General features: G+C 54.2%; 2 protein-coding genes across 4 annotated transcripts; both read left to right on the top strand.

Annotated features, from left to right (window-relative positions):
- The first annotated feature begins 335 nt into the window (after positions 1-335).
- Igsf9 (immunoglobulin superfamily member 9) lies at positions 336-16,615 on the top strand. Of its 2 annotated transcripts, none has more exons than XM_026407973.2 (20): positions 336-393; positions 621-809; positions 6,350-6,502; positions 7,254-7,408; positions 7,636-7,753; positions 9,599-9,740; positions 9,852-9,997; positions 10,088-10,230; positions 11,406-11,546; positions 12,126-12,242; positions 12,414-12,564; positions 12,751-12,874; positions 13,109-13,284; positions 13,536-13,786; positions 14,001-14,085; positions 14,170-14,346; positions 14,621-14,663; positions 14,952-15,806; positions 16,071-16,198; positions 16,434-16,615. In XM_026407973.2, the coding sequence occupies exons 1-20, from the start codon at positions 336-338 to the stop codon at positions 16,613-16,615; spliced, it is 3,534 nt and encodes a 1,177-aa protein (XP_026263758.2). The 2 variants fall into 2 exon arrangements, with proteins under 2 accessions (XP_026263758.2, XP_026263759.2); XM_026407974.2 differs by having other exon boundaries at positions 10,136-10,230.
- A 1,893-nt stretch (positions 16,616-18,508) lies between these two features.
- On the top strand, positions 18,509-25,836 carry Tagln2 (transgelin 2). Of its 2 annotated transcripts, none has more exons than XM_026407976.2 (5): positions 18,509-18,593; positions 23,328-23,535; positions 24,024-24,198; positions 24,483-24,585; positions 25,029-25,836. In XM_026407976.2, the coding sequence occupies exons 2-5, from the start codon at positions 23,356-23,358 to the stop codon at positions 25,168-25,170; spliced, it is 600 nt and encodes a 199-aa protein (XP_026263761.1). In that variant the 5' UTR covers positions 18,509-18,593; positions 23,328-23,355; the 3' UTR covers positions 25,171-25,836. The 2 variants fall into 2 exon arrangements, with proteins under 2 accessions (XP_026263761.1, XP_026263762.1); XM_026407977.2 differs by lacking the exon at positions 18,509-18,593 and adding an exon at positions 19,115-19,201.
- The last annotated feature ends 735 nt before the right edge of the window (positions 25,837-26,571 follow it).

A 26,571-nucleotide genomic window follows, 5' to 3' on the forward strand; every position in this document is an offset into this window, starting at 1 on the left:
TATCTCTTTGGTCTGTTCCCAGGTACCTACCATTCACCACTTCTCTGCTCTCCTTTCTCCTTCTTAAGTGTCTTTCTCTGACTGTGGGTTTCTTCTGGGCTCCACTACTGACCAAACTCTGCATGTTACCTTGCATTTTGCTTTTTAGATCGGGTGGTTCTCCAGAGAACAGCTTCCTTAGGTGTTACCTGAGCTAAGCCCTAACTTCAGAAGAGAGCTGAAACCTGTTACTTGAGGCTGATCAGAAGGATTGACCCCGGGTGGTGGACCTCCCTCGGCCCCTCCATCTGGGCTCCTGTGGCTAGGAGGGGCCGGGTGAGCAGGCCAGCTGGGCTATGGTTTGGTGCCTCAGTCTGGCCATCCTCAGCCTGATCATCAGCCAGGGGGCTGACGGTGAGCTGGACCCCTGGAACTCAAGAACTCTCTGTTAGTCGTGGGGTCTAGGGTGTGGGGGTGGTTCCCAAGGGGTTCTTTGAGCATGGGAGGGCAGGGGAAGGGTAGGTCTGGGAGTTCCTCCAGTCACCCAAAGTCCAGAGAAACCTACAGAGATACTGACGGGAGCTCCCTTCCCAGCTCTCACCCTGGTCGCCTGCTGTGTCCTCATGCCACCCACCATGTAGGTCGCAGGAAGCCTGAGGTGGTCTCTGTGGTGGGCCAGGCTGGCGAGAGTGCAGTGCTGGGCTGCGACCTGCTGCCCCCAGCTGGCCGACCCCCTCTGCATGTCATCGAGTGGCTGCGATTTGGATTTCTGCTTCCCATCTTCATCCAGTTTGGCCTCTACTCTCCCCGAATTGACCCTGATTACGTGGGTAAGCACTCACCCCAGATGGGAGGGAGGGACAGATGACCCATAAAGATGAACTGGGGTGGGCAAGGCCTCTTCTGAACTGCTCTGTCCCTGCCCAGTCTCATTTCCAGCTCCACTGCCTTCATTCTACTTAACAAGAGAGCTCTGCTCCCAAGCACTGTTAATTCATTGAAGGATTCATTCCCCCCCCCCCCACACACACACACATACACAGTGCACATACTCTACAGTTATGCTATTGAGCATTCCACATGGTCTGTTCCAAAGGTTCATTCTTCTGTAATCACTATTCCTAGATCTCATGATGAAACCTAGATTCGGGCTGGGAATGTACCCCAGTGGTAGAGTGCTTGCTTAGCATGAGTGAGGCCCTGGTTTTCATCCCCAGCCACACACACCGCCAAAAAAAGAAGAAAAAAGAACTCCCTCAGACTCCACTCTGACCTAGTCCCTGGCTCTACTGTCTGCTAGCTCCCTTCCCCCTCCCTCTCTCTCCAAAATACTAATTTGAGGATTGCAGGTTTCTAGGGAGTCATGGGCCCGCAGGGTGGGTGGGGCTCTGACCTCTCTGCTTCTGGAGTGTGGGCTTGGCCTGATCCTATAGAGAAGAGCATGTTGGGGTTGGGGAGGTCCTTTGTTCCCCAAAGTCAGTGAATGGATGGGGCTGACTGGGTTGCTGCTTCTGGTGGCCCCCTGTATAGAATAGTGTGTGGCCTCTCTGGAGCCTTCTGCTCTCTCCCAGCTGACTCCCCAAAATGACTTCTTCCTAATCCTGGATGGAGCTTAAATCGGAACAGTTGAGTGGGCATATGGGGAGGTCTTAAGGGTCCGGGCTGTTGGGTAAGAGAGGGCTGTTATGTCTGCGGAGCCTTCATGTGAAATAGACCAGGAAAGGCTACCTGGGAGCAGGCTGATGGGGGGACCCCACCTTTTCCCTCTTTGGTTTGAATCCTGAGGGAAGCCCGGGGATTGGCTGGGCTCTTGCCACAGGGCGGGCTGAAGCAGAGTGGGGAGGCAGGGCAGGCAGGTGCCGCACACAGAAGGGCAGAGTTTATTTTCAAACTGGGGGCAGTGACTGGCAAACAGCCTGGTGGGAGCGTATGTGTCTACACCAGCCCTGTGGGACTTGATGAAAGGGACCCCCAATTAGCACAAGTGGAGGACAAAACGCTGTGCTCACCAGCCCGCCCTCCCTGTCTCTGCCTGCCAGGGGCTGGGGTTGGGGGGTGGGGGCTGTCTGGCTGAGAATGTGGTCTGACTAAGGGCAAGGCCAGGGGGAGGTGGAGGAGAGGTGGGAGAAGGGCTTTCCCTGGGACTCCTCCAGGTAGACATGAAATGCTTCTCCTTCTTGCCAGCTTCTCTCCTTTCTTGGGGTACCAGGCAGAGAAGCCACTGGATGGCTAGCAACCCTGCCTACCTGTGGGGGTGCCTTCTGTCCCTCTGCTGCTCCTTGAGCTGCAAGGGCCCTAGGCAGTGACTTTGGGGGCTTCCCTGCCTTTGTTCCTACCCCTGCCAGTGACCAGTCTGGAGCTCCCAGTCAGCCAGAGCTGGTCCCTGGGAGTCGGGACCCCAGAGGGAGGCCCCTGAGCCCATTAACCCTTTTACTGCCTCCCAGTGTGGAAGGGGCCTCTCGGCCTTTGTGTAGGGGACTTGGAACTGCAGTTGCTAAGCAACAGGAGGTGGAGGTTGCTAAGAACAATGCTGTTCTGTCATAAACCCTCTGGACAAGCGGAGAGGAGATGGGCCTGGGACTGTGCGTGAGGTTGTTGGCCTAGAATGTGTGAGGAACCACGGGAGACCAGAGCTTCGGGGATCATGCTGAAGGGAGAGCTTCTGATCTTGGGGGTTCTAGGCACCATTTAGCAGAGGAAACCAGATTTATAAACTAGTACAAAAGTAGTAAAAGAGCCGTATAAAACGAGCGAGGATTAATAGTAGGATTAAATTGGTCATTATGTCTGCGGAGCATGCATGTGAAAGAGACCAGGCACCAGGGCAAAGGCAGGCTGGGCTTCTTGGGCTTGGTCTACACCAGCTTTCCTAGGATGGATCTTAGATCAGCTTTTCCAATTTGTGGGATGGGCTTTTGACTTTTGTGCCTTTTTTTTTTTTTGTGGGCGGGGGAGTTTCAAGAAATTTCACAGCAGAGGGGACATGGGTTTTCTTACTATTGAGTTTTTTTTTTTTTTGATAAAAATCAGAAATTTTATCAGGTGCAGTGGTACAGATCTATAACCACAGTGGCCTGGGAAACTGAAGCAAGAGGATTGCAAATTCAAAGCCAGGCCCCAGCAATTTAGTGAGGTCCTAAGCCATAGAGTGAGACCCAGTCTCAAAATAAAAAATGAAAAGGACAGGGGATGTGGCTCAGTGGTTGGTCACCTCTGGGTTCAATCCTGGAAACTAACATACATACATACATAAATTAATTAATTAAATTAAATTTTAAATACAAAAAATAAAAAATAAATAAAAAGGGTTGGGGGTGTGGCTCAGAGATTAAGTGCCCTTGGATTCAATTACCAGTATGTTTTAAAAAAAATTTAAAATCACAACTTAGACTCAGTCTCAAAATAAAAAATAAAAATACCCCAAAAATAGCCAAGTTCAGTGGCTCAGGAGGGCGAGGCAGGAGGATCATGAGTTCAAAGGTAGCCTCAGCAGTTTAGCAAGGTCCTAAGCAACTCAGAGAGACTCTGTCTCTAAGTAAAATACAAAATGGGCTGGGGATGTGGCTCAGTGGTTGAGAACCCCTGGGTTCAATCCCTGGTACCAAATAAATAGATAGATAGATAGATAGATAGATAGATAGATAGATAGATAAATAAATAGGGTTGGAGATGTAGCTCAGTGGTTAAGGGCCCCTGAATTCAATCCTGGTACTGAAAAGATAAAAACGGTATTTCATTCTCCATTTAGAACTCCTGTCCCCTTTAGTCCCTCCCTTTCCTACCTTTTATCCTTCAAAACCCTCTGCTATATTCCATCTTCCTTACTCCTCTTGCTTCCTAGCTCAATGGCTGGGCAGAGTTGAGGCATTCTGTGGATTTCTGTATGATTGGACCTGCACCTGCCCATGTTCATGAGTGTGGGTTTCTTGCCTTCTGAGAGCCCGAGAGAACAGAGACTGTGCCCCTGTCTCCTTCACACCCCTGTGTATGGGGGAATCTGAAGTCCATCAGGTTTGGCCCTGTGCGTGGACAGCAGACCTCAGAGAGGTGGGCCCAGGACTCGGGAGTTCCAGGATTGCTTCCCCTGGCCATCTTCCTGCCCTGTGCATCTCTGCAGGGTGAGCAGTCCCATCTCCCAGGAAAGTTAGGACCTATATATGCTGCATGGATATTCTGGTTAACAGACATTTGGGGCTGTAGGCTATTGGATCCTAACATTTCCCAAGTGAGAACATATAGATTATGCAACACGATCCTAACACCAGTGGAAAGCACACTGGAGACAGAGGATTGGCTTTGTCCCTTACTAGCCGTGAGGTTTTGGAAAGAAAGCTAACATGGGTTCCTTCTTCTACATTGGAATTCTCAGGAGGATTAAATATGGTGACAGTGCCATTGTTACACGGTCGGTCCATATTCAACACTCAGTCCTTTCCCCTCTTCTGCAGGAGCTCAGAGATGGCCATAATGAAGAGCTTCCATCACTTGGGGCAAAGGGGCCCCAGGCTGCTGGTCCATAGTGCTTAGTGACCAGGCAGATGAGGGTTACTGAGGAATCTGCTGGTGGGTGGAAGGGTATGATTATGTTAAATATTTACCTGCTAGGCTTTGTCTTATCTCCTGGGTGGAGATTTAAATACCTAGCCCTTTAAGCGGGTCCACCCTTCCTGGAGGATCCACACCCCAGGAACTCATTCTTGGAAGGAAAAAGACGTGGCCTAAGATCACAAGCCAGCCTCAACTTGAAGTCTCTTCCTGTGGCATCAAGGGCACTGCAGGTGGAGCTTCTGTTTTAGTCTGGTCACTCTAGAAGTGGAATGGAAACAGACTGGAGGGGGTGGGTGCACTAATAGCTTCAGGGTTTCTATTAAGAAGGCTAGGATGGTGCAATTCTTGTCTTGGAGCTGCATTTACATACCCCAGGAAATTTACAACATTTGGGCTAGGGTTCAGCTTCGTGATAGAATGCTTGTCTAGCATGTACAAGGCCCAGGTGTTTGAACCCCAGCATTGCAAAACAAACAAGAAAACATTTCTCCACATCGGAGGTGAAAATGGGCAGCTGGGGAGTGAGTGTAGGGGAGTAGCCTGGAGGACCCAGGAGAGTGATACTGCAGACCTTCAGATGAAGATGATAGAGAAGGAAATGAAGTAGTAGGATTTGGAGGATTTAACGAACAAGCGCATGTTAGGGGTGATAGAAGAATCTAGGTTAGACTGGATTTCTGGTAGAGTGACTTGGCATACCGTGGCACACAGTTCCGTGATGTGGGAGAGAAAAATGAGATGATGTGTTATCAGGTAGAGATAGGGCCAGGACTGAGGGCAGGGTTCCGATTTCAAATCTGGAGCTTGTTCATTTGTTAAACACCCTTTATTTGAGCAACAGGTACTGTGCTGGCTGCTTTCCTTTCAGAGGATTGGCTTTTCCTTCCATCCACCCCATTTTTTTTTTTTTTTTACTTTGTCATTTTTACATATGAGGAAATTGAAATTGGCAGAGGTTAAGCAACTTGCCCCAAGGAGTATGCAGCACTGGGCTTGTGTCTAGCTCTCTCTCTGGCTCCCAAGCGTGTGCCTATCGCCCTGGGCTATACTGCAGGGCCCCATGAATCTGTCTGGAGTGCAGGCGTCCATCAGGAGAGGGTGCTGAAGGACTGGGTGGGCACTGAGCCATGGATGCTTACTCGGGGTGGGAATGAAGTATCTGCTTGTGCTGTGGTGTGTGGCTTTATGGAACTACATGTGGTCAGTCAGCCAGGGTTGCAGTGCCCTGGGGCATGGACATGATGGGGTGAGGGGGCTGCTGACTTTGCTGCCTGGCTGGGCTGGACTCTGGCCACCCTAAGGCGCTTAGGCAGCTGATAATAGCCCTGAGGGATTAGGGGCTTTGGCAGGCAAGGCCTGGGTCCATGCTAGGGCCCCAGATACCACTGGGGTTTCCAGGGACAGAGTCCTCTGAAAGGAAGAGTATCCTTGGGAGCCCAGGCCTTCCCCCTTCAAAAAGTGCTCAGGGATGGGACCATCCTATAGAAATCCAGAGCAGACCCAGTGCTGCCTCTTTAAACTCCATTTCCCAACAGTCCTGGGAGCTGGGTCTAGTTCCGTGGAACATTCTGTCCACCAGCCACCCCTCTGGCTTTCACTTTGTCTGGACTGGGTACCAGCTATTGACAGACAGGAGTCGTCAGAAGTTGAACAAAGGGACCTGCCCTCATGACCCTAATCCCATCTGTGCCTCTGCAGACCCTGCTCTCTCAGAGTGTCAGAGAGACAGACTGTTCTTGACCTCTGGAAATGGCCAGTGTGACTAGGGTTTGGGGGCTCCTGTGGGGTCTCTTCAACAACTTGATTCAGGGCTTTTCCCCAGGACGAGTCCGACTGCAGACAGGAGCATCTCTCCGGATCGAGGGGCTCCGAGTGGAGGACCAGGGCTGGTACGAGTGCCGCGTGCTCTTCCTGGATCAGCACAGCCCTGAAGAGGATTTTGCCAACGGCTCCTGGGTGCACCTGACAGTCAATTGTATGAAGCTGGGGAGCAGGTGGTGGAGATGGGAGGGGAGGAGAACGATGGGGACCCTAGATGATGTTAGAAGGGGAAGAGGGACGTGCGTGCTTGCGGCTCCAGTGCCCCACCCTGTCTGGCGCTCCTTATTTGTTCACTTAATGGTTGCATCTTATCCCCCTCCTCATTCCTGCCCTTTCAGTTCTTCAAATCTAAATCCAATCAGCCTCTTAGGCTCAACGTCAGGAACTTCCACTTCCTCTTCCTTCCTTATGCATCTCTGGCCAGGATAGTGGATGGGGGAGAGGGCAGTATTAGGTCCTGAGTTAAACAGCTCACTTACATATAGCATTTGATGTTTTCAAAACCTCATTACACCTAGGGCCTCATTAATTCTCCTTCACCCCTAAAAAGGAAGAGCTTAGGATCATTTCTGTTTCATAGGTGAGACTTGGACCAAGAAATGGGTGATGCCACTGGTTATTATCTGAGCTGAGTCTAGGACCCAAGATTGACTCCCAGAACATTTAGCTCTCCCCCTGGCCCTGGGCATTCAGTCTGTGCTCAGCCCAGGCCAGTTTGAGGATGGCCTGGTACAATCCTTACCTGGTCCCCAGTGCAGCAGATAGGGTGACCTGGAGCTGGGATTCCCATGAAGCTGGGTGGGCTGAGGGCTGCTGTCCTGAGTAGTCTTGTTTCCCTGGGCGTAGACACTGCTCTCTGGGCTGATAACCCCTCTGGCAGCTCCTGATGCCTTTCTTCCCCACAGCACCCCCTCAATTCCAGGAGACACCTCCTCCCGTGCTGGAAGTGCAGGAATTGGAGCCAGTTACCCTGCACTGTGTGGCCCAGGGAAGCCCCCAACCTCAAGTGACTTGGAAGCTCCGAGGAGAGGACCTTGGTCAGGGCCGAGGTCAGGTGCAAGTGAGTACCTGGGCTGGCAGAGTGGGCCAGCTGGAGTGTGAGGGGAAGGTGGGAGCAGAGCTGGAGGACAGAGGGGGGCCAAAGTTGGGCTGGAAGATGGGCTCCCAGGAGGGTTTGGTATTGGCTTCACTGAGCCTGAAGCTCTGCCTCCCTCTGCTGGCCATCCTGGGAAGTGCAGGCTCTGAGGCTGGCCCAGCAGGAAGGGAACTTTCTCCCTCCCTCCCTAGGTGCACAACGGAACACTGTGGATCCAGAGGGTAGAGCGGGGCAGCTCTGGAGTTTACACCTGCGAAGCTTCCAGCACTGAGGGCAGCATCACCCACTCCACCCAGCTGCTGGTGCTAGGTGCTCTGATGGGAGGGCTGGGGACCAGGGACACCTAGGTGACCTATGGCTAGGAAGGCACATAGCAGGACGGGAGGAGGATTCTGCCTGAGGGAGGATCTGTGCAGGGCGAGAGGGCTCCAAATATAGGTTGTTACTCTAAAACAAGCATCTTAATTTTAACTGGATCAGTGAATGGACAAATAAATACTTAGTGTTCATTAATGTGTTAAATAGTAGAAAGGACCTGGGTGCCCGTGTCAAACTGTGAACCAGGTGACCCTCTTGAGCCCCAGTTTTCTCATCTCAATAAGGCACAATGATACACACTTGTGATCCAGCTACTCAGAAGGTTGAGGCAGGAGGACTGCCAGTTCAAGGCCAGCCTCTGCAAATTGGCACAACCCTTTTTCAAAATAAAAATAAAAAGGGCTGGGGATGTAGCTCAGTGGTAGTTCATATCCACTGCTCAGGACTGTGACAAGAATTCAGTTAGGTTCAGCGGAGAACATAGTAAATCCTGGCTAAGACCTTCCCTTTAGAAGGAAAGCTGGGAAATGTGAAGTCTGGAGTCTGCCTTCAGAGTGACTTTTATCTACATGGGGAAAAATAAGACTAACCTGAGGGATTGTGGGAGTATTGCTTTCCATGGTACCACGAGAAAGGCAGTGCCGGGTAATAGTTAAGGGCATAGTCTCTGGCTTCAGGAAATCCTGAATATGAATCTTGACTCCCTTGGGACCTGGGGCAAGTCACTTCACAATCTCTTTGCCTCTGAACCTTTATTTCTTCCAGCTACAAAAGGGAAACAGGGGCACACACTTTGTTCTTTGAGAGGCTGAGGCAGGAGGATTGCAAATTTGAGGCCAGCCTGGACAACTCAGTGAGACCCTGTCTCCAAAGAAAAAAGAAAAAGGGCTGTGGATGGTAGCTCAGTGGTAGCGTATCCCCAGGTTCAATCCTCAGAATTAAATAATATTATAATAGTGATAAAAATTATGCTAAAAAGGGGGGACAGTAATTTCTACTGCAAAGGTTCTTGTGAGAGTTCAGTAAGCTGAACAGGCAAAGTGCTAGGCACTTAGTGCTGGCCTGCAGCAGGTGCTCTCTATGCATGGACTGCTATCGTTACCTCTTGTTACTGTCTGTCTATGCAGTGGGGCCAAGGAAGGGTAGCGACAGCAGGCTGCAGCAGTCAGAGACAGTTCTGTAAGAGGTATACGGATGAACCAGGCCCTAGGAGTTCAGAGAGCAGAGGCAGATGGGAGTGAGCCCGGTGAGGTGTCACCTTGACCTGACCTGATGATGGTTTTTAGGGCTGATGTATGAAAAGGTGGGTGGCCAGGTTGGGAGTGCTTAGATCATGGGACCCACAGGACTAGGTCAAGAAAGGTGAGCTCAGTGTGGTAGGGATCAGGGGCTGCTGTGGGTTCTGGAGCAGAAGCCTTCTGTGGCTGAAGGGGGCCTTTCTGTATGAGTGGCCATTGGCGTGGCGATGACGGGAGAACCTGGAGTCAGGTGGCTGCGGCCTCTTGGGGTGAGCTATGGGGTGTCTGGACTAGGGTAGGAGACATGGATGTGACTTAAGATGTGATGGGTAGGGAAAGAAAGGGTAAATGAACAGTTCAGACGGACTCTTCCCACACCCTGACACTCAGGTGGATGAAGTTACCCCTGGGGGAAGAGGGAGAATTTGGGAAGAGGAACTGGGCTCAGAGAGAGGTTTTTGTTATGCACGGGGGAAGTTTCCCTTTCAGATCTCCAGAGCCCTCTGTTTCAGAGGATGGAGTCAAGGAAGAGTAACAGAATAAGAGTCTGGGAAGACTGTGGGCCGAGACCACCTCTCTCCTCCTGTGTTCCCTGCAGGACCCCCTGTCATCGTGCTGCCCCCCAAGAACAGCACAGTCAATGCCTCTCAGGATGTTTCCTTGGCCTGCCAGGCGGAGGCGTACCCCGCCAACCTCACCTACAGCTGGTTCCTGGATGGCGTTAATGTCTTTCACCTTAGGTGAGCTGACCCACCTTTGGGGCAGTGGAGGTGGGGAGCTGGCGAGCAGTCTTTGAGGGGCCCCTTGGCTGGGCGAGGCCTAGGCCCTTCCTCACACGTGTCACCTTGCAGCCACCTGCAATCCCGAGTGCGGATCCTGGTGGATGGGAGCCTGCGACTGCAGGCTGCCCAGCCCGATGATGCTGGTCACTACACCTGTGTGCCCAGCAATGGCCTCCCGCATCCGCCCTCGGCCTCTGCCTACCTCACTGTGCTCTGTAAGTCTGACCTCCACTTCCTTCCCAAGGCTGCTCCCCTCCCCTGGGCCAGGCCAAAGCCCTTTCCCAACTTGTCACTGCTTCCCCCAGACCCAGCCCAGGTGACAATGATGCCTCCAGAGACACCCCTGCCCATCGGCATGCGGGGGGTGATCCGGTGCCCGGTTCGTGCCAACCCCCCACTGCTCTTTGTCAGCTGGTCAAAGGATGGACAAGCCCTGCAGCTGGACAAGGTACAGGCTTGGGATGGGGGGACTTGGTGTGATCCTGGTCAGAAGGCCAAATGGAATGGAGTCAGCTCAGTTTGATTCAGTCCCGTGAACCTAAACTTCTTACTGGGTGCTGTGCAGGTGTTGGGTGGGGAACGGCAGCAAATCCTGAAGGAAGGCACTGTCTTGGGAAGTGGGACAGCAATAGGGCCCGGGATGCAGTTAAGTACCTTCCCCTTAGGCCTGGTTGAGGATAGATCAGCCAGGGATTCTGGGACTTCAGTGATGGGCCTTGGAGATGGGATGGTCATTCCATGTAGAAACCAAAGGCTTGATGGTTTAGCGCATTTATGAAATAATGAATTGGGCAGTTTGGTGGTGGCTGCAATACCTGTAGGGACATGCATGGTGCAGAGACACCTGGAAAGACAGGTTGGGGCCAAAAGGAAAAACTGCACATGCCCTTGATATTACCTCATCCCAGGGTGATTGGATCTTTTGTTTGTCTGCAGAGACTGTAAATTCCTTGCATCTTTTAATCACGACGTCAGGGTTTGTACAATAGTACTACTCAATACATTGTTGGTTTTTTTTTTTTTTTTTAAGTCTTAAGGTAGTGGGAGCCAGTGAAGTTGTTTTTTTCAGTAATAATGGGAGATAGCATTGAAGCCGAGATTAGGAGTTGAGTTTGTCTGACGGAGTGGAAGGGAGAGGGGTTGTGAGGCTGTAGAAATGGTTCAGGTAAGAGATTACGGAGTTGGAGCTGGAGGACAGGAAGATGGATGGGCCCTCAGGCTCACACAAAAGGATGACAGTTAATTTTTTGGGATGGGGGGGTGCGGGAAAGTGAGGGGTCACATTTTACTGAGGAGGTTGGCGGTGGGGTGCTTTATGCTGAAGTGAGTGGTGGAGCTTAGGGAAGACAGGGAGATGAGATTATAGCAGGCAGGGAGCGCGGGGTAACTCACCTCCGGGGGTTCATTCTCATTGTCTTCTGTGGCATCCCTGGAGCTGTGAGTCACAGCCTCCTCTCCATTGGCAGGGGTCCTTCTGTGGCAGAGGAATGGAGGTTTGGAATTCAGAGAGAAGTTGGGGCTACACTTAGAGCCGTGGGGTCCCTCTCCAGGGTATTACCTCACCATCCCCACCTTGCCTGTGCTGAATTTCTTTCTGAAATTGTCATCTCTTCTTCCCTCCAGTTCCCTGGCTGGTCCCAGGGCACAGAAGGTTCACTGATCATTGCGCTTGGGAATGAGGACGCCCTGGGAGAATACTCCTGTACCCCCTACAACAGCCTTGGTACTGCTGGGCCCTCTCCTGTGACCCGTGTGCTGCTCAAGGTGAGGCCCAGGGTAGATCCCCAGAGCCTGCAGCAGGAGTGGCTCAGGTAGCTGAAGATGTGAGTGAAGGCCAGGCTGATGGGATGGGAGGTAGGGCAGATATGTGGGAAGGGGCTTTCAAGTCCCTGTTTCCCGGGTGGCCACAGCAGCAGTGGTCAGATGCAACCCACAGGTTTTTGCAAAATGGTGCTGGGAAGTGGTCCATCAACTTTGCACCACATTCACAAAATGAGATATCTGTCTGCTCCACCTTTCACCCATCTTAACCAGGCTGCCTCCCTTTCCAGAGCTGCAGGGCCCTCCCTGCAGGGGTTTGTACGTCTCCAGAGAGTCTTGCCTGGCCACCAGTCCTTATCTATCACACCATTTCCCCTCAACCCTACCTGCTGGGGAACACAGAGAGAGTGAGAGAGAGAGAAAGAGTGAATGTGTGTGTGTGTGTGCTAGACAGAAATTGAGAGGTGGAGAAGGAATGAGATGGAGATGGAGATAGGGCGTGGCAGGGAACCTGGAGGCAGGGAGTACCTAACCTCAGACCTATGGAAGAGAAATCCCTCCTAATATAGATCTGGCCTGCAGGCTCCCCCAGCTTTTATAGAACGCCCCAAGGAAGAATATTTCCAAGAAGTTGGGCGGGAGCTCCTCATTCCCTGCTCTGCTAGAGGAGACCCTCCTCCTACTGTCTCTTGGGTTAAGGTAAGGCTCCTGACTCTTGCTTTTCCTGGATTCCCCTGCCTCTGTGCCCCTGGACATTTTGTGGGAGGGAGCTGGCTGTCAGAGGCAGGGTGGGGAGGACACAAGCAGCCTAGAGAGATGAGTGGCCCCTTTGGCTGCGTGTGTCCTCAGGGCTGACCAGTGGTTCTGTAGGTGGGCCGGGGACTACGGGGCCAGGCCCAGGTGGACCGCAATAGCAGCCTCATTCTTCGACCACTGACCAAGGAGGCCCACGGGCGCTGGGAATGTAGTGCCAGCAATTCTGTAGCACGAGTGGCTGCTACCACCAATGTCTACGTGCTGGGTTAGTGGTGGAATGGGCTGGAGCTGGGGGGAAACTATGTGGAAGGGGAGACAGGGGAGTCATTTTTTTGAGGCTCAGATGGGGGATGGTGGGTGGGGGACCCTTGAAATGATGGGTGGGGGTTCAAAGGAGCCTCCCCCAAGCTTTTCACGCTCTTTGAAGATCCTGACCATCCTCCCTCTCCAGGCACCAGCCCCCACGTTGTCACCAATGTTTCTGTGGTGCCTTTGCCCAAGGGTGCCAATGTCTCCTGGGAGCCTGGTTTTGATGGTGGCTATCTGCAGAGATTCAGCGTCTGGTATACCCCATTGTAAGTGAACTACAACGGCCTACACCCTACCTCTGTTTGCTTTTTCTCCCATTCTTCTGTCCCTGGTTATGAACTAGCTCTGCTGATCCTGTTTCCAGTGACTCTTGGGTGTTTGGGGCCCCGGTCTTCAGACCTTGAATATTTGAAGTGAGGGTGGAGGTCAGATCTCTGGACCCCAAACCTTCCTGGACTTCCTAGTTCATGAGATGCTCCCCATGTCCCCTTGTGCCCCAGGGCCAAGCGTCCTGACCGAGCCCATCACGACTGGCTGTCCCTGGCAGTCCCTGTGGGGGAGGCCCACCTCCTCGTGCCTGGCCTGCAGCCCTACACCCAGTACCAGTTCAGCGTCCTGGCTCAGAACAAGCTGGGGAGTGGGCCTTTCAGTGAGATCGTCTTGTCTGCTCCAGAAGGTGAGAGAGCTCACGTTCCAGAGTAGCGGAGACTACGGTGGAGAAGGGCTGGGAGGGAAAACCAAGACATGGAAGGGACCTGGGGATGGGGAGGCAGCAAAGGTGGTGTTGGGAAGTTTGGGGTCTGGAGTGGGGTGTGGAAGGGCTCAGGCAGAATGGTCGGGTATCTTAAGGCTGTGGAAGGCCAGGGCAGGGGCAGGATGAGGGATGCTGGGAATCCTATCCCTGAACTGCCTATCTGCCCCAATCAGGGCTTCCTACCACACCGGCTGCCCCCAGGCCGCCCCCGACAGAGATGCTGCCTCCCCTGTCCCCTCCCCGAAGTCTGGTGGCAGTGAGGACACCCCGAGGGGTACTCCTGCATTGGGATCCCCCGGAATTGGTCCCCAAGAGACTGGACGGCTATGTCCTGGAAGGACGGCAAGGCTCCCAGGGCTGGGAGGTGCTGGACCGAGCTGTGGCAGGCACGGAGATGCAGCTGCTGGTGCCAGGCCTCATCAAGGTATGTGCTGGATGGTACAGTGAGGGTCCTCCCAGGGGCTGGCCAGTGTCCTGCTCCATCCCCCAACTTCTTATCTTACCTTATATGACCATCTTCACCTCTCTTCCTCACCTCATCCTTACCCCCCCCCCCAACTGCAAAGTCTTTACCAATGGGGCTGAAGTGGGTGATCCGGGGCCTGATCCGCCTCCTGGCACCCCATCCCCACCCCCAGGATGTTCTCTATGAGTTCCGCCTCGTGGCCTTTGCCGGTAGCTATGTCAGCGATCCCAGCAACACTGCCAACGTCTCCACTTCAGGTGAGAACCTGCCGGGGGAGAAGGGAGCTGGGGGGTTGCAGGAACTCGGAGCTCACTGACCCTCCCTCTTGGCTCTTCACCCAGGCCTGGAGGTATACCCATCTCGCACGCAACTGCCAGGCCTGCTGCCCCAACCTGTGCTGGCGGGTGTGGTGGGTGGGGTCTGCTTCCTGGGCGTGGCCGTCCTGGTGAGCATCCTGGCTGCCTGCCTCATGAACCGGCGCAGGGCTGCCCGCCGCAGACGCAAACGCCTCCGTCAGGGTAGGTACCCTCCACCCTCAGTCTTGTGGGTGCAGAGCACTTGGCCACTTGAAGTTCAGCCCACCTGAAGGGCCTGCCCCTCCCGAAGTCCTTCCCACCAGGAGGACAACCCCTCCCCATGCATTCCCATAACCCTGCACCCCGTCTTGCCTGCTCTTTTCCTGCTAGATGGGGTTGGGTTGGGCGACTGGTGTTGGGTGAGAGGGTCAGCACCTGGGGCCCCGGAGGGGCTTGTGTTTTGCCTGTATCACCTCCTGTTCTCACACCCTTACAGATCCACCTCTTATCTTCTCTCCGCCCAGAAAGTCAGCCCCACAGTAAGTTCCTCCACTCATTGACTTCCCTTTGTCTTCTCCTTGTACTGGACAGTATCCTCTGCTTCCTCTTTTGTATCTTTGGGAGAGATGGGAGGACCCGGAGCAGAAGTTGGAGGGAGGTGACGACAGGAATGCAGAAGCCCCAGCCTGGAGGCGGGTCCAGTGTTGCCTGGGCCTTCCCTCCACCCCTCCACCATGTTGGTCCTTTCCTCACTTGCTCTCCCTAGCTCTGCTTTGTTGTGCACCAAACCTCTCAAGACCAGACCCTGATCTCCTGTCCTTCCCCAGCTCTGCTCCAGGCTCCAGCAGCCCTGACAGCGTGGCCAAGCTGAAGCTCCAGGGCTCCCCTCTCTCTAGCCTGCGCCAGAGTCTGCTCTGGGGAGAGCCTGCCCGGCCCCCCAGCCCCCATCCGGATCCTCCACCCAACCGGGGACCCTTACCCCTGGAACCCATTTGCCGGGGCCCAGATGGGCGCTTTGTGATGGGACCCACTGTGGGGGCCCCCCAAGAAAGGTCAGACCTGGAGCGGGCAGAACCTAGGACCTCAGCCCAGCGTCTGGCTCGGTCCTTTGACTGTAGTAGCAGCAGCCCCAGTGGGGCACCCCAGCCCCTCTGTATTGCAGACATCAGCCCCGTGGGGTCTCCTCCAGCAGCTCCCCCAAGTCCCCTGCCAGGTCCTGGACCCCTTCTCCAGTACCTGAGCCTGCCCTTCTTCCGGGAGATGAATGTGGATGGGGACTGGCCCCCTCTTGAGGAGCCTGTCCCTGTGCCACCCCCAGATTACGTGGATACGCGGCCCTGCCACACCGCGTCTTTCCTTCGCACTCCAGACTCCCCTACTGTATCCTCCAGGGCAGCACTTCCCGGGGCTCTGGTAGGAGTTGGGGCCACTTCAGAGTCCCCTTACACAACTGACTGGACACTGAGAGAGCGGTTACTTCCAGGCCTTTTCCCTGCTGCCCCTCGGGGCAGCTTGACCAGCCAGAGCAGTGGGCGGGGCAGTGCTTCCTTCCTCCGGCCTCCCTCCACAGCCCCCTCTGCAGGGGGCAGCTACCTCAGCCCAGCTCCAGGAGACACCAGCAGCTGGGCCAGTGGACCTGAGAGGTGGCCCCGAAGGGAGCATGTGGTGACCGTCAGCAAGAGGTGAGGGAGGTTCCTGCCCATCCTTGCCCTGACCGCAGTCCTGTCCTCTTGTCCCACATTTCCCCCCACCCAATACCCTATGCCTTCCCTGCTCCACTCCACTCTGGGACCAGGAGAACCTGTCTCCTTTCAGAACCTCTTTCTGAGGTCCAGGGATTTGCAGAGAAAACCTATGGCCCAACCTGAGTTTGGGGACCCTGGGTTTAGACATTTTTGGATACCCACTGTTACTCCACCCTACCACATGTTTGTCCCTTTTAACAGGAGGAACACATCTGTGGATGAGAACTATGAGTGGGACTCAGAGTACCCTGGAGACATGGAATTGCTGGAGACTTTGCACCTTGGGCTGGCCAGCTCCCGGCCACAACCTGAAGCTGAGCCAGAGCTTGGTGTGTGGATCTCCAGAAAGATAGGCCTTCAGCACTGTCCCACATTGCCCCTGCCGCCTTAGGACTCGTCTGCACAGACAGGCCCTGTATCCCAGGCTCCTCTGCCACAGACTGTGTCTTTGCTTCCTTGACTCATCTGCACCAAAAGGCCCTTTAGAGCTCCACATCTGGCCCTTCCTCCACTGAACCTCAAGGCCTCTTGTCTCATTGTCTTGCCCCTTATCTTCTCTTGCAGGTGGAAAGACTCCAGAGGAGGGCTGCCTCCTGAACACTGCCCAAGTTCCTGGCCCTGAAGCCCGCTGTGCTGCCCTGCGGGAGGAATTCCTAGCCTTCCGCCGCCGCCGAGATGCCACTAGGGCCCGGCTACCAGCCTTTCGACAGCCAGTTGCCCACCCTGAACAGGCCACTCTGCTGTGAACACCACTCATATGAGGCTGGACAAAAAGCCTATGGACCTGCAAAGGAGGCCCCCAATGAGACCTAGCTCCAAACACGGGCACCTTCCCTGCCCCTTTGGTGCTCGGGCACTGACCCTGATGAGGGGCTTGGGGGAGCTTTGTATGAGATGTATGTGCTAACCCCCTAGGTGAATCCTGGGATTGAAGCAGGGATCTTAGTCTGCCCTCGTGTGTGTGTGTGTGTGTGTGTGTGTGTGTGTGTTTTATTTGTGGTGTGAATGAAGTTTTTTACAGATGAATAAAGAAAATCTGAAAAATGTTTTGATGTTATTTCACTTTCAATCTAAGATTGAAATTCCTGAACCCTCAAAGAAAAAGGGACTCTCTCTGAATGAATGGGGTACATTCAGCTACTAAGGTTAGCCACTAAAGACTAGCCATTAAGTTAGAAGCTGTGAGAAAATACAAAGTTTCCTGAAGAGGAGGCTTTGCCCTTGGGGAGTTCTTTCCACCCAGGGAGGCAAACAAGTCAAGAAATAGTTACAGTATGATGTGATAAGTTCTGTGATAAAACTATGTGTTGCTTATTATGTAGAACAAAGAAATGAGTTCAGTTGGAGTTGACATTTAGAGAAAGCTCACAGTGTGTTCCGGGACAAATGCTACATATGGGGGAGTTTGGGGATCCTTGCAGAAGGTGGTAATAGTGATAATAGCATTCACTGTGTGCTGGGCACCGCTCTAAGCTTTTCACAAGCACTGCTTAATCCTTTACAGCTCTGTGAGTCAGGTAGCACAGTTAGCTTGTTTCCCAGATAGGGAACAGAAGCATAGAGTGCTTTAGTAATTTTCTCAAAAGTCACACAGCAGGTAAGGGGCCAGAGCAGGAGAGATGACAATCGGGGAAGGAAAAGCATCCCAAGCAGAGGCATAGCCTTTGTAAAGGCACAAGGAATGAAAACTCTCCCACTCCATGAATCTGGGCAGAACAGGGAGGGGATAGAGAACAGAAAGGTCGAGGGGATGTCTTTGGTGGTTGTAGATGTCTTTGAATTTCAGGCTTAACAGGGGACTCTACCGTAGGTGAAGAAGTCCACTGGGCTGGGAGTGTGGTGCTTGCCTATCATCTGCAAGGGCCTGTTTTTCCATCCCCAGCATTGCAAAAACAAAAACCGAAAAATACTCTACTGGTAATTGTAAGCAGGAAAGTGTACCCAGGGGTACTTAGCTCAATAGGATCCTGAAAGAGTGGGAGGTAATCTTTGGATCCCTAAACCATGCCGCCCTTCAGCCTAAGAGACAGAGGAGCCCTTTGCCAACCTCCTCCACTGAGCCCTCTCCTAGTTTCTTCAGGATTTAGGAAGAGATACAAAAAACAATCATAGAGGAGGAGCTGAAAGAGTGAGAGAGATGAGGTCCGAATCCAGGTCTCAGTTCGGACCACACCCCTTGGGCCCCAGGCAAGGAGTGACCTCACTGTTAGTCTCTGCCCAGGCTTGAAGCAGGTGGCAAGCAAGACCACGTGGGGATGCTGTCCTAGCCTGCAAGCCTGTCTTGTCACACCCTAGTCAGTTGGGCGCAGTGTGGGGGTCTTGTGCCTCCATTTACCTTGCCAAGTCTCTTTAAAACAGGAGGCTTCTTTCCCCCATAAAGACGCCGCCAGTCTTAAACTAATATGGGCAGGTCTCCTACTGGGACTCAAGTCTATAGGTTCCTGGGTGGAAATGCAGTGTTTCATGGGTGGAGACCACGACAGCTACACCCTAGATTCTCCAGATCCTTTAACTCTCCATCAAGCCCACTGCTGGTCTCTTTCTCAAGCATTTCTCTTGGCTAGTTCGCTGTGGCGCCTTTAAACCCTCTTGGCCCTTGCCCCGCCCCCGGTCCGCCCCGTCTGAGGCGGGACCCTCCAGAAAAACCTCTGGCCAGCCAGCCCTGGCGCACCACTCGCCGCTGCAGCCCCTGCCGTGCGTGTCGTTATCCCGCCCTCTTGGACGGTGAGCAGGACCCGGGGACCAAGGCGGGGGGCACTAGATACGTGGTATCTAGAAAGCAACAAGCCAGAACCTATAACTTGCTCCAGGGATCTTGGGGATCTCGGGTTGGAGCCCAGGCAGGGTCCGAAGACTGCTCTGCCCCGCCCCGCGCTGTCAGGTCCCCGTGTCCTGACCGGGCATTGCTGGGCGATGAGATCAGGCGAGATATGCTAGTGCTTAGACGGGGCGTCCGCCTGGAGCCGGGGCTCAGGCACCAAGCCCCACCCTCTGGCTCCCGCGCCGCGTCCGGGTTGGGAGGATGCAACGAGGGCGTCGGATGTTCGCTGGCTGGCCGCGGCCGGCGGAGCGTCCAGGCTCTGGCGCTCACCTCGCTCTAGCTCAGCGCTCCCGGGTCTTCACGCGTGACCCTTCACTTCCTGGTTCCTGGAGCACGTGTGGCCACTGCCTGCCCACGGCGACCTCAGGCCATCTTTCCTGTACCTGTTGCTGACTCGCTTTTCTGGGGACTCGGAGCATGGGTTGGGGCCGGGGGGTCTCGGCGCGTGGGTCCCAGTGGCCTCGCCATCTGTGAAGCTCCAGTCGTCTCCAGGAGACTTCTTCGACCTCAGGCAATTTGGGGGGTGCTGCCCTGATGGCGCCCCTGAGTGCCCTGACTTTTTGGGGGGGGGCGGTGTGGGAGAATGGCTGCTCTCCAGGCCCTCCGAGCCTGGCCTGAGTCCAACCGCCGCCCCCTCCCCTGCCCCCTGCTGCTGGGAAAGCCGGTGGTAGCCGCGGGCTGCGGGCGGGCTTCCCAGACCACTGCGTCACCCCAGTGGCGGGCCGGGCGGTGGGTGACTCATCCTCAGTAACGGCCCAGGGTGTGGCTGTGGGGGTGGGGGCGGCGGCTGCAAGGGGCTGGACCTATAGGACCGGAAGTGGCATGCTACCTTCCCCAACTCCGCAGGCCTCCAGGAGACTGTACCCGGAGGTTCTGGGGGATCACGGCATCAAGTGGGGCAAAAAGAAACGGGGATCGAATGTGGAGATGCGGTGCTGGAGGAGACCTTTGGTGTGGATGGGTTCCCCCCGGTTCTGCCTGTGACTCAGAGCACCAGTCAGGGACATCTCCCCATCTCCAACCTCCAATCCCCCTCCCAATTTCTCATTACTTAACCCGCAAACCTCAAACTGCTGAGGAGGCCAAGGTAGGGCGGGGCCAGCAGAACGCTACCATTTCAGAACCAACAAGTAGTCTTTGTCCATGCGCCCCCCCCCACCATGGCCTCTGCCCCCCTGGGGATTGGCCTCTAATCCTTTCTTCATTCCATTCCTTTGCATTCCAGGATTTTCAACTATGGGGGCTATCTCAGAACTCACCTTGCCTCCCCTGTATGGTTCTTCTGAATTACCTTGAACCTGCTTCTCTATCCCAAACTGGTGACTTGCCATCTCCAAATGCTCTCTACACCCTCTGCAGCCACCTTCTTGAGGAGTCCCTGGCATCTAACTGTCCCCAAGAGCTGCTGAGAAGATCCCACTTTGTGCCCCTGTGCTCAAGAGTCTCTTCACCATGAAGTCTGTGGAGTGGGTGTTCCTGGTGCCCCCACCCTGCCTCCAGTGTTTGGTACACAGAAACCATAGCAACGGCCTAGCCTCTACCTCCTCCCCTCCTCTGGAGCAAGCCTGTGGCTTCCTGTTTGTATAACTTCAGCTTTCTCTTCTGCTTAGGACTCTAGGTGGTGAGGGGGCTGCCCCTTGGGTTGGGGGTTGCCCTAAAGCTGCCCTTTAACCACAGTCCTCCCACTGTCTTTCTGTGGCATCTCTCTTTCGGAATAGTCCCAACCCCAAATCTGAGCTGGGAAGTTCCTTGGTATTCCATCTGTGCAGTCAATGGAGAGTCCCTTTGTCTTCCCAATTTAACGCCCCAGTCGGAAACTCTGAAATCCCCCCCCCACCCCAGACCAGGAAGGTGTTCCCCTTTCCTTCAGCCTTGGCCTTTAGTAGGGTGAGGTGAGCTCCAAGCCCTGGGGTTCTGGGTGGGACTGGGGCTGGGGCTGGCTTGCCTTTGGTGGCCCTTCTCAGTTTCCCCACTATTGTAACATTGTGGGTGGGTGGGGGGAGAGTTGTTGCCACGGCTGCAGTCAGCTCTATAGGGACTCACTGTCCACCCACTGCCCAAGTTGTTCAGCTGTTGCCTTCCTTTTCCCCAGCTCTGGGTATCTCCATACCTGGCTTCCAGCTGGGCCTCTCTCTTCTCCGCCCTGATGGGAGACTTGATGTTTTCCCTTCTTTTGAGAGAGGGCACAGGTAGGTCCCCGGGGTGTCCCTACCTAGGGTGGGCCTCTTCAGCGGCAGCAGCCGCAGCCCATCAGCTGCTGCCTGTCTAAGTAGGGTGGGGAAGAGGAACAGCTGCTGGCCTGGCTGGGCCTAGCTGGGACTTCTCCTTCCCAAAACTCTACCCTGTGGCTCTGGCACCCCGGGGCTATAGGGCAATGGACCCAGAGTGGAGCAGAGACACTACAGCTGGAGCCCGGGACCCCGCCAGCTGTGTCCAGGCCCCAGAATTAGGGAGGGGCCCTAAACATTCACCCTTCACCCTGAGGTAGGTCTGGGTGGCTATGTTTTGGGGGACACCGGAAGGTTTGGGGTCCTTCTCTTCCCTCTTAACTCTGATGTCCGGGTTAATGATTCTCCTGCCCTTTATGTACCTGTGCTAAAGTGCTCTCTGAACCTCAGGTTGATTGGCTCTCTAGAAACAGCCCTGAGAGCCAGGTGACCTAGAGAAGCTGCCCCCCCCAAAAAAAAGAGGTCTGGAAGTTGGACTGGGAAAAGGGGGTTTGCTAATGATAGTAACCCTTAGCCCCCTCCTCTCCCTACAGTCTTCCAGCTCCTCCTCTGTGGACACAAGTTACAGGCTTTTAGAGACCGAGTGGTGGCTGAGCAGCTGGGCTGGGCTGGGCTGGGTGGTGGGAATCTTGTCTCTTCCTCTTGAGACCCAGCCATGCCACCCGCCTGCCTTCCCTCAGCTGATTGTGTGTAGGGCTCTGGTGGTGTGGGTTAAGACCCAGACTGACATTTATCTGGCCCAGCTTGCAGGCCGGGGGAAGTGGGGGCTGGGTCACTCTTAATGAGGTTTAAAAATAACTGATTTATGGGGAGGATTTCTGCCGGAAATGTGCAGCTCGATAAGCTGGAGTAGAAGGGAGCAGCCATACTGTTAGGTGGGGGAAGGGTCCGTCCTGAGACGCACAACCTCTGGGGCTGAGGGGTAGAAGCTCTCTGAGGCAGCCTGGCTCCTTGTTCTTCATCAGAGCCCCGAGGCCCATTGAGGGGGTGGCGGGATTATTTAACCTGGGGGTGCTTCAGAGAGGGAGCCAGGATGACTTCATTCCTTCAGTCTGACCTGGCCTGGAGCCAAATGTGGGAAGAAGGGGTGGCTCCCTTTCCTGTGCTTGAGCACAGGTACCTACTTGTCCTGGGGATCCCCTTTTGTGAGCAACCAACCAGCTCCATTTCAGAGGAAAGTGGATCCCCTCTAGGGAGGTGCTGGGGCAGGAAATGGGGGGTCTGTGTCTATTTCCTATTTCTGGTTCCCCTTGGCATCAGCAGCACCACCAGGATTTGCTCAGCAAGCCCCTGGGTGAGGGACCTCAGCAGTGAAGTGGTGGTAGAAGGCAGGCTGCCCACTGCAAGGTGCTTCCACCTCAGGCCAGTGGTCAGAAACCACGTCGTACTTGCTAACCAAGGTCCTCAAAGTTCAAGAAACCCTTCTGTGTGCTTCCCCATTCTTCCCCCTCTTCCCATGTTTTCCGGAAAATACCACCCAAGGCTCCTGCAGTACTGTCCTGTCGCTACTGTAACAAACTACGACAAACTTAGTGACAAACATGTAGTATCTTTAGAAACCCCAACAGGAATCTTACTAAGATCCAGGGGTAGCAAGGCTGCATTCTTTCTGAGGGGATGAGGGTAGATTCAGTTTCCTTACCTTTTCTGGCTTCTAGCCACCACCTGCATTGCATATTCATGACCCTGCCTCTTTCACTTACTAAAGATCCTTGTTTATGACATTGGGTTCACTGGGATGATCTAGAATAATCTCCCCATCCCAAGATCCACAAGTACTGAGAATTAGGACATGGACACCCTTTGGGAGTCATTATTCGGCCCACCACAGCTCCTGGAAGGGAAAGGAGAATTTGTTTTGATTGCATGGTTTCTCAGGATGATCCCTTTGCCTGCTAAAATCTGCCTCCCTCTTTCAGCAAGCCCTCCCAGACTGCTTCTGCCCATCATCTTCTGTTAATTCCTAATACATGTGATCTGAATTGTGCAGTTTGCTTTTGCAAAAGCTGACCATCCCAAATGAGGATCTGTACCTCCCAATCGTTTACCCCATATTCTATTCCAGTGGGTCTTATGCTTCATTCCAGTAAGAGAACCGTTTGTTCAAATGAAATTGAGTGGCAATGCTCAATATAATAGACAGACTGCTTATCGTGGTCTGGGGGGAATCCAGAGATTGTCCATGAGGCCCCACATTTCCCAGAGTTCTGAGAAGTTCTACTCTAGCCCACATCTACGTCTAGGGGTCAAGGTGAAGCTTCCTTTATAAGGCAGCAGTTCTATTTCTCAACCATGGGCTCCCCCTGGAGACTAGGGTGTCTGTCTCCTCAGGCAGAATCCTCCACCGTGTGTGTGTGTGTGTGTGTGTACACAGTATTGACCACGGGCCTGCTTTTGTCCTTTTACTAGCTTCCTGTAGCCACCACAGCTGTTCAGAATGGCCAACAGGGGACCTACATATGGCCTGAGCCGGGAGGTGCAGCAGAAGATAGAGAAACAGTACGACGCTGACCTGGAGCAGATCCTGATCCAGTGGATCACCAGCCAGTGCCGCAAGGACGTGGGTCGACCCCAGCCTGGACGTGAAAACTTCCAGATCTGGCTCAAGGATGGCACGGTGAGAGCTGTGCCCTACTGGATTGGAGATGCAGGGAGAGCAGGACGGGGTCTCGGGGGATTTAGGATTAAGAAACCGAAGAAGGAAAGAATGAGGGCATGCAGGCCCAAGGTCTTCCTTGGCCTGAATATTTTTTATCAAGGATGAGAGGACCCACGCTTTCTTCCCTCTACACAGAGGGAAGATAAAGAGTGTATGTGCCTCCTCCACCCTGAAGAAGGCTGTATGTAGGTGACATCAAGGAAGAATAGCACTGAGAAAGAACTGTGGGAGGGTAGGCTCTAGGCAGTGATACTGGCGTAACAAGGAAAGACTAGACACTAGCCATACACTCTGGGCTGCGAGGCAGTGTGCTGGGCAAGAGGGACCCTGAGGCTTGCTCCAGGTGAAGGAACCTCTCTGGCTCACTCTCTCTAGTGCCGAGGGTTGTACCTGCTGATCTGAAGTTGGCGTATCCTCACCTCTGGATACCTGCTGTCCCCACTCAGGTGCTGTGTGAGCTTATTAATGGACTATACCCAGAAGGGCAGGCCCCCGTGAAGAAGATCCAGGCCTCCACCATGGCCTTCAAGCAGATGGAGCAGATCTCTCAGTTCCTGCAGGCAGCCGAGCGCTATGGAATCAACACCACTGACATCTTCCAAACGGTGGACCTCTGGGAAGGTGGGCGAGGGCCTGGGGGCTGTCCTCCAGGACATTTCAACCAGAGAGAAGGAACAAATTTTGAGCTTTTTGAAGACAAAGAAGGGTTTGTGTGTGTGTGTGTGGGTGGGTGGGTGTGCGCATAAGTGTGCGTATGTGTTTCATGGAGGAGTTGGCCATGTTGGGGCTTGGAATGGGAACAAAGAGTAAAACGAGTTTGGAAGCCAGGCCTGGCTTAGTGAGCGAGGAGGAACCCTGTCATCCAGGATCTCAGCCCTGCTGAGCCAATATGTTCATCTTTCCAGGAAAGAACATGGCGTGTGTGCAGCGGACGCTGATGAACCTGGGTGGGCTGGCGGTAGCCCGGGATGATGGGTTCTTTGCTGGGGATCCCAATTGGTTTCCTAAGTAAGTATTGCTAAGGGAGCCGTAGAGCCCTGCCCCTTCCTTTTCCTAGGAAATATTTGATGGCTCTGTGGCAGCAAGATTGCAAGTTGGAGGCTAGCTCCTGCCACTTTGAGACCCTGCCTCAAAATAAAAAACAATCAAGAGGGCTGGTTTCTCAGTGATGGAGCGCCCCTGGATTCAATCCCTAGTCCTCAAAAAGTAGCCACAAAACCAAAACAACAAAGCACTTTCCTATCTTACTCCATCCTTACAGCTCCCTGGGGTGGTAAGTGACTGTCCCTTTGGAGAGGTGAGCAGGTGGCTTCGGGCAGCTCAAGGACCTCAAGGGCAGAGTCAGTGCCAGCCCTTGAGCCCACTCCGGGGCCTGCGCTCTCTGTTCAGGGAAGAGCTGTACTGGGGCAGCCTCTGGCTTCCTTCCAACCAGCATTCCCCTCCCCATCCAGGAAATCCAAGGAGAACCCTCGGAACTTCTCGGACAACCAGCTGCAAGAGGGCAAGAACGTGATTGGGTTACAGATGGGTACCAACCGTGGGGCATCTCAGGCAGGCATGACCGGCTACGGAATGCCACGCCAGATCCTCTGATCCCACCCTGTTCCTGTCCTCCTGTGAACCGTTAATATATATGTATTTGTATATTTTAGCAGTGACATTCCTCGAGAGCCCCTGGAGACCTTCAGCTCCTCTCTGCCAGGGTGGGGATCCAACCTGTCCTGTTGGCTGCCTCTCTTCCTGCGCTTACTAATACACTCCTTCCCCATCCCCATCAAAACTGGATCGACTTCTCCCTGGGACCAAATTCTGGGGGCGGGGGTAAATCTCCCTCTCCCCGCTAGGCCTCTCCTCCTTGCCTCTGACCTCTCCTGACCCTGAGTTCTGCCCTCTCAGTCCGTTCCTTGGCTGGAAGTCAGGGATGCTGCCCTCTGGCCCGACGCTGGACTGGCCATCCTTCCACAAGTATGCTTCTCCCACAGCTGTGGCTGCGGGGACTTAATTTATAGGGAGGGGCCTGCGGCCACTGCCACCCGAGCCACAGCTGGGCTGTACTCATGGCACATCTGGGGCAGCCTTCTTTAGCAGAGGTCCTCTTGGCTTTTTATTTTCCACTCCCCTCTATGTGGCCGAGGGGTGGGGTTGAAGGGACAGAGGAGGGAGGGCTGCCCACCATGGGGTGGGGCTTGAGAAATACGAGTTGGCTGATTTAAATAAAGAATCCCAGTGTTTTTTGGATGGACTCTGGCTGTGTCTAGGGCCATTGTGCCCACTGTGGGGAAGGGAGGAATACTGGGCAATGTGCAGAGAATGGTACAGGGGAGAGGGCAGAGATAAAAGACTGCTGTGCTGAGCTCTATCTACAGGTGCCTCCCCCATCCTCTTTTGTTCTTGGTTAGGGACAGGCGGGCTGGGATTGAGAAGGGATAGGACCTCACAGCTGTCCTTGGGCTGAGAGCCATAATGCAGAATTCACAGGAATGGGCAGTATTCACAGGAAGGTGAGGCCCGCCCAACTGATGAACTGGGCAGTCCTTCCTGGTGCCTCCAGCTGGGCCCACCCCTGCAGCCCGATCAGCTTCTGAGCCCCTGCAGGAAGGTGTAGGGGGTTGGCGCAGCCCTTGAGTCCTGGCCAGTGCAGCTGTCTCCAGGTGGGAGGCCCCTCAGGCAGCCTCGGGGTTCAGGTGGCCTGGGTTGGAGTAGGTCACCGCCAGGTTGGAGGCTAAGGTGGGGGCTGCAGCCATGAAGGGGAAGTGGAGCTGGGAAATGAACAAGAATGAATTGGTGGTGGTGGCTAATGGGAAGAGACCTTGATCTATCCCAGGCAGCCACCTGTGAGCTACGTTCTGGGGAAAGCCTAGTCAGGTGGCCTCGGACCCAGATAATCAACTTTGGGTCAAACTTGCCTCCAGTCCTCAGTTCCACCTGGGCAAGAATGTTGCACGCACAGTTTCAATCCCCAAGTGTTACCTTACCCCCGAGCTATGCTCATCA

The sequence above is a fragment of the Urocitellus parryii genome, chromosome 11 (assembly GCF_045843805.1).
Source record: "Urocitellus parryii isolate mUroPar1 chromosome 11, mUroPar1.hap1, whole genome shotgun sequence".
Taxonomy (NCBI): Eukaryota; Metazoa; Chordata; class Mammalia; order Rodentia; family Sciuridae; genus Urocitellus; species Urocitellus parryii.